Raw genomic sequence first — 6667 nt, 5'->3', positions numbered from 1 at the left:
GTTAAAATCCAATCAAATTAGCCCGCTATAGCCCAAACCGGCCCGAATAGATCCTTAATGGGCCGTAATTGGGCTGAGGGTGGCAGAGCCCAAACCCAAACTGCCACCCGTTATAACCCGTTTTACAACACGTTATATAGTTTAACATTAAATATTGTTTGAATTATCATATTACCACTAGGTAGTTGATATAGACTATTTGAAAAATTGAACATAAATTCAAAGATCAAATAGTCATTCTATTACTTATAAGAGACAATTAGAAGGATTAAGTATGAATGTCCAATTGAATGTACAAAGTTTGTTTAAATTAAGTAAATATTTTTCTTGCATACCATAAATTATTAGACCAAATCCATTAGTCAATTCGAATATAGACTGTTAGCCCAAACCTAAACCGCACCAGCCCGAAACCGTTATTTTGCTAACGGGGCCGTGTTTGGGCTGAGTGATTTTGAGCCTGAAACCGCCCTAAACTACACCGTTGACATCCCTAGGGAGTACTAATGCTTTTTTAATACACATATTGTGTGAATTCATATAGGACCCACTGGGAGTACCATCTTTATACTATTTTATAATATTAAGACATATACCGATACATATCATGTGGGACCCACATATATTAAAAAAAAATTATTGATAATAATATTTTTCTCCAAACAATATATAGGTAACTCTAGCAACAATACAATACAATATAATACCAAAAAAAAAAAGGCACATGATTTGAATGATAACCCGACATTCATTAGTGTCAAGTGAAGAGTGCCCTACCCAAAATTAGATGCAAATCAAAAAAAAAAAAAATTTTGGTAGGAGATGCAAACCAATGGTAGTTAGTTGTATTTCATTAACAATATAAATTCAAATAACAAAAATCTGCAAAAAAATCAAGAAAGATAGACTATAAAATCAAATAAAAAATAAAAAAAATAAATAAATTGAGAAAGAGAAGAAAATAAATAAGAAGAAAAGAGGAGAAATGATAAAATAAATAGAGATTGAGGAGTTAGTTTCTAATTAGGTTGTCAATATTGAGAAGGGGACAAATAATGATATTTCATATGTGAGGAAATTAGATAAACTAATCAAAATTTTCAGAAAATGGGGGAGCCCCTCCCCCGATCCTAAGTCCGCATCTATCTCCGGACCCTATGCATATGTAATAGTCCACACTCCCTATAAGACTACCAATTCCAATCCAAAAAGGGGAAGTATTTTTGAATATTTAAGATGTTTCTTTTCTTGTACTCTTATTCAAAAATGATTTTGTTATATTTTTTCTTATTTGATTTGCCTTTAAATTTATTTCAATTGAAAATGCTGGATCAGATGTGGATCACCCAATTGAAATTTAATCGAATTTGGTTCAGGTTCAGTTTAAAGGTTAAAACTAGCTGAGTTTATATATGAACTCATACAAATTCGAATACCCCTAGACAGAGACAAATACTTTTGAACACAATGTCACCATCATAATGTGAACTGGAACCCAGTCTGAGTTTTTTTTCTTCTTTTCTTTGACATTGTGGCTGACAAAGATCATCAGAATCTTGGGTAAATCATCAAATCCTTTTATTCTTATTTATTATTATAACTTTTATTTTGTCTTCTCTTATGTTATTAACGAACAATTAATATGTTAATTAGATGAGAATGAGGTTATTAGGCAGGATACCACTATATTAATCTAAAATAGAGAACCCCATAAGAAGTAAGAAAAAAAGTAAAAGTGGACACTGGAAGCCAAGACACCCAGCATAGTGGAGCATTGGACCCAGCTTCTTACTCAGTCCACTTCTTTGTGTTCCTTTTCTTCAACTCCACTCCCAAAATCAAAATAAATTTGATGTGATTTTGGTTGATCAATCCAAATAAATCTGTGTTCTATATGAACAACGGGTTTCAAAATTATTGAGGTATTTCATTAGTTACGATCTAGCAGTGTAATGGGTTTTGTGGGAAAATTCATTAGCCATAAACTTAAGTATCGTTTCCTACAAAAAAAAAAACAAAACCTAAGTATCGACTATAAATTCTATATAGAAGCAGCATTTGGATATTCCAAACGATGTGAGAATGTAGTGCTTTTAAACAATAGTGTGCTTAAATCATAAACCCTAACAAAAATCTTGTATGCCATTATAAACTTTCAATCTCTCCTTCTATACGGGGGTAATAATCTTTAATTTGGACCAATTTCTGTTCTTTCATTGATATCACTGCGAGAATGAGTGACCCCAAAACATGATTCAACAAGGGTACTTCAGTTTCATATTGATTTCGATTTTACATCAATTCCTCTTCTTGTTAGGGTTTCAATTTGGCTTATATATACATCCAAAGGTACACAGGAAAAGAAGAAAAAAATTGTGTCTTGAATGAACTCTTGGGTAATATGGGTTTCACTCCGTTTTATTAGTTTGGTACGATTCTTTACAAGTAGGCTTTTCTACCTTACGTAAACTTCCACCATGTTTGGTTACTAGGGAAATTATTGAAAGAGAAGTGAAACTTCCATACATAAAAAAGAAACTTTTATAATCACTCTCCCAAGTAATTACATGAACTAATTGAAACTAAAAGCCGTATCTAGAAAACAATACATATTTCATGAGAATTTATTATTATTGTAAGATGTCCTAATCTTAGACGTGTAAGACAATTTGGCCAATTTCATTTTATTCCTTACGTTCATGAAATTTGTCTCAGTGACCGCTTAGATTGATATGACCATGGAAACTTATACAAAACGGCCCATGCTTATAATCTTTTAAGTCTTAACCTCCACCCTACGCAATTGTGTTTTCAAAGTTCTATCATTTTCAATGGTAGAAAGTGTTATATGTTAATGTTGATTTTTTTTTTAAATTGAATTAAAATAGTGTTAAATTAATTGTAAAAAGTTAAACCTTTACCAGTAACCAGAGATTCCTACCAGAAGTAAAGCAACACTCAGAAGTCTTCCTGACCTGCAAAGTTTCCTAACTTGGAGAGAAAATAGCCGTTGACAGCTCTAAGTTTCTATTTCAATGGCTGAAATTTAATGCTTTCTATTTCAAAGTGAGTACAGGTGGAAAAACAGGAAAGAGTTGTTGGGCATTACTACTAGCCGTCTGGAATGGAAAATTGAAACCAACCACCAAGAAGGATCCAAACCAAGAAACCACAAAACTCCAAATCAAAGAGATAAATAGATAGTTTACCTACTCTTTAATGGAAGATTTTTCCACTAATTAAAAAACCCAGAAAGAGAAAGCACAAGGGAACCAAGAACTCGGATTCAGGAACTTGGAATCGAGGGTGGAAAGAGAGTCTTTTCCTGACTGTTCATCTACTCGGTGAAACTTTGAAATTCCTGTAATTTTCTATTCTCTTACACAGTTCCTGGAAATCTAAACGTAGAACCTTCCCTGCCTGACCAGTCAACAACCCCCCTTCAACTCTGTTTCTTAAATAGCCATACTCCCTCAACACGCTTCTTCACATCCCACATCTCACTTTGTTACATCTTCTTGGGAGTTCCTCACCAAGAATCTTCGCTTCATATGTAACAGAGAAAAAGGGCTTGAATTCTCATCTGGGCATTCCTCAATTTTCATTTTTCATGCTTCATCTACCTTAAAATTTGATCCTTGACTCCTTGGTGCTTCTGGGTACTCGGACAAAGGATCTTCAAGTTCTTGTTTATTTTATCTTGAGATCCAGAGATCATAACCTCCTACCCAGAAACAGAAATCTAGTCCACCATGGCTAGAACTTTCGAACATGTTCTGTTGTTGTGTGTTCTCACATCCCTCTTCCTCTCTTCCTCTGCTCAGTCATGCTCAAGCTATACCTTCTCTAATAGCAGCAGAAGCTTCAGCAAGTGCAGTGATCTTCCAGTTCTCAGCTCTTACCTCCACTGGACGTACGACCCATCAGCCGGAACTGTCGATATTGCGTACAGACACACCGGAGTCTCTTCATCCAGTTGGGTTGCTTGGGCAATCAATCCTGGAACCTCTGCAGTAATGGCTGGAGCACAGGCTCTTGTTGCTTTCAAACACAGCAATGGATCCGTGCTTGCTTACACATCCTCCATAACTGGTTACCAAACTTCGTTACAAGAGAGCAGCCTGAGTTTTGCAGTCTCTGATATCGCATCAGAGTTTGTGAGCAACGAAATGATCATCTATGCAACTGTGACACTCCCTAAGAACAGTACGACGGTGAATCATCTCTGGCAAGAAGGTCCACTTTCAGGAAACACTCCTCAGAGTCATGCGACTTCAGGAAATAACCTTCTATCTGCAGGGAGTTTTGATTTCCAGTCCGGATCTTCCACTGGTACCTCAGGAGGAAACTCTAGAACCAGAAGAAAGAACGTGAGTACTCAATTTAAAGCCCTTGAACAAACTGATTTCTGTGATCCCCAAATCATTTTTTCTGTTAATTCTGATTGTCAACATGCCCATTTCTAATGTAATTGGTTTTGCTCAGACACATGGAGTCTTGAATGCTGTCAGCTGGGGTATCCTATTGCCTATTGGTGCCATGTTTGCAAGGTACTTGAAGGTGTTCAAGGCAGCAGATCCAGCTTGGTTTTACCTCCATGTTGCTTGTCAAACCTCTGCATATGCAGTTGGGGTTGCTGGATGGGCAACAGGTCTTAAACTTGGTGATGAATCTTCTGGCGTTCAATATAATCCTCACAGAAACATTGGGATTACCCTCTTTGTTCTTGGCACTCTTCAGGTATGAAAAAACACCACTACCACATAAATCTCCTTTTATGTTGAACATTTGCAACTAAAGAGACTTTATGAGTAGCTTTCTTAATGAAAATTTTGGGATTTTGCAGGTGTTTGCCCTGCTTTTGAGACCCAAGAAAGAACATAAATTCCGCCTTTACTGGAACATATACCATCACACTGTTGGATACTGTGTTATCATCCTCAGCATCATCAACATCTTCAAGGGCTTCGATATTTTGGGGGATAAGGAGGACTGGAAGAAAGCTTACATTGGTATTATTGCCAGTTTGGGCATCATTGCATTGATCCTGGAAGCAGTTACTTGGGGTATTGTTCTCAAGAGGAGAAAATCAAAAAGTACAGAAAAATCTCACAATGGTGTGAATGGAGTGAATGGATATGGTGCTACACCGGGAGTGTAGATTAGACACAGAGAGAGAGAGAGAGAGAGGGAGAGAAATGATCTGGGCTTGTTTTATCCAGGGACAGTTTTGTTTGTACCCTTGCTATTTATTTTTCTCTGCTTAGGGTAGAATCTATTCTTTCTTTCTTGCAGTATAGAGTGGTATTTTGGAGATGGTTGTCCTTTGGGATGCTTGTATTTATATTTTCCTGTAGCTGGGAGATGGCTGCCCTTGGGGATGATTGTATTTATATTTTTCTTGGTACACCCTTTTTCTATATGTTTGTTGTATGTTTGATCTTTTTATACAGAACTTCTGGTAGTGGATACTTTATTTTAGCTAGGGCTCCATGTGGAATGATTATGATATCTTCATTGTGAGGTGTTATTGTTTACCAAACTGAGTTACTACCTTATGGTTTTCCTTTGAACTGATTACTATAATTAATTCGTAATATTAAATCATAGGAGTAATCTAAAGTAGATGGTTAAGAGTCCGGATCTTCTACCTGTCAGAGGGGTCAAGGCCTTAAAAGGGTTTGTGCTCCTCTCACGCATTTTGTATTACATATTAAGAGCGAAATCTTAACAAAATGAATCACATAGTAGTGGGTCCTGATGAATAGAAAATCCAACTCATGGGTTAGGTAGCCTATGTTCAAATATTCAACACATCATTCAGTTATTGATGCATACAGCATGGATTCAACTACCCTCATTCTTCCATTTTAGATCAAGCTGTTTGAAGAAGAAAAAAATTTCCAGCTCTATGATATCAAGATCTTGACTATTGTACAAGAATACAACAAATTCGTTTCCCAATGCATTTTTTTCTTTCTGATATTGTGAAGACAAAAGAAAGTGCTCTAGATCTAAAGCAACAACAATATATGTAGTAGTAGGTGTAACTTCCACATGCCTCGTCCAGTAACATTAAGCAGAGCCCACATAACACCAAGAAAGGTCAAATGAAAAATCCAACTAAACAGATTGCATGAGTAACCTGGAAGGAGTTCGGTTTTGTTCTCTGTTGAGAGTAGTGTTTAACACTATTCAAAACCTATATGTTAACTTGATACATCATATCATTAGAGATTAGATAATGAATGCAAACCTATTCTAGATTAAGAAGCATAAAAGCTTCTCTTTTCTCTGGATTTATCATAATCTATCACAACATGGAGCTGAACAGGTCTAGATAAATCTCATCTTGGGAAGTTCAAAATTTGAGGAAAGGAATTTGAGTGTGCTCAAACATGTAAGATTGCAGAATAAAAGCAACTGCAACTGTGATTTGTGCCTACGAGTACAAAGATTTCAACATTAAATAAAAGAAACATCTGAAAGGGAAATGAATGTAAATTTGGCCAGTTGTAGTGAACTAGTGCAGATCAGGAATTCATCTTCAAAACCAAGGAAGTCAAGAAGACTACTGTTGATTTACAATCAGCTCAACCACAAGGTGGTAGGCCATCTACATTCAGAGTAAGGAACTATTTGATAACTCATTAAGAATTTCTGTTCT

The 6667-nt window shown here is 36.0% G+C and overlaps 1 protein-coding gene across 1 annotated transcript; it reads left to right on the top strand.

The window, feature by feature from the left end:
- Positions 1-3227: 3227 nt before the first annotated feature.
- On the top strand, positions 3228-5563 carry LOC149002919 (cytochrome b561 and DOMON domain-containing protein At5g47530-like). Its single transcript, XM_089138190.1, has 3 exons — positions 3228-4370; positions 4486-4740; positions 4847-5563. Exons 1-3 carry the CDS (start codon positions 3753-3755, stop codon positions 5159-5161), a joined length of 1188 nt encoding a protein of 395 aa, XP_088994316.1. The 5' UTR covers positions 3228-3752; the 3' UTR covers positions 5162-5563.
- The last annotated feature ends 1104 nt before the right edge of the window (positions 5564-6667 follow it).

The sequence above is a fragment of the Hakea prostrata genome, chromosome 10 (assembly GCF_041222555.1).
Source record: "Hakea prostrata isolate BN-2017 chromosome 10, UWA_Hpros_2, whole genome shotgun sequence".
NCBI classification, from domain to species: Eukaryota; Viridiplantae; Streptophyta; class Magnoliopsida; order Proteales; family Proteaceae; genus Hakea; species Hakea prostrata.
Note: the sequence above shows the minus strand (reverse complement) of the source record. Positions and strands in the feature narration are given on the sequence as shown.

What these genes read in the sequence shown, in the direction of transcription:
- LOC149002919 (XM_089138190.1), top strand. Translation starts at nt 3,753, where the DNA reads ATGGCTAGAACTTTCGAACATGTTCTGTTGTTGTGTGTTCTCACATCC. An exon ending in CTAGAACCAGAAGAAAGAAC is followed by an intron (nt 4,371 to 4,485) that starts GTGAGTACTCAA and finishes GGTTTTGCTCAG; the next exon opens with ACACATGGAGTCTTGAATGC. An exon ending in TTGTTCTTGGCACTCTTCAG is followed by an intron (nt 4,741 to 4,846) that starts GTATGAAAAAAC and finishes GGGATTTTGCAG; the next exon opens with GTGTTTGCCCTGCTTTTGAG.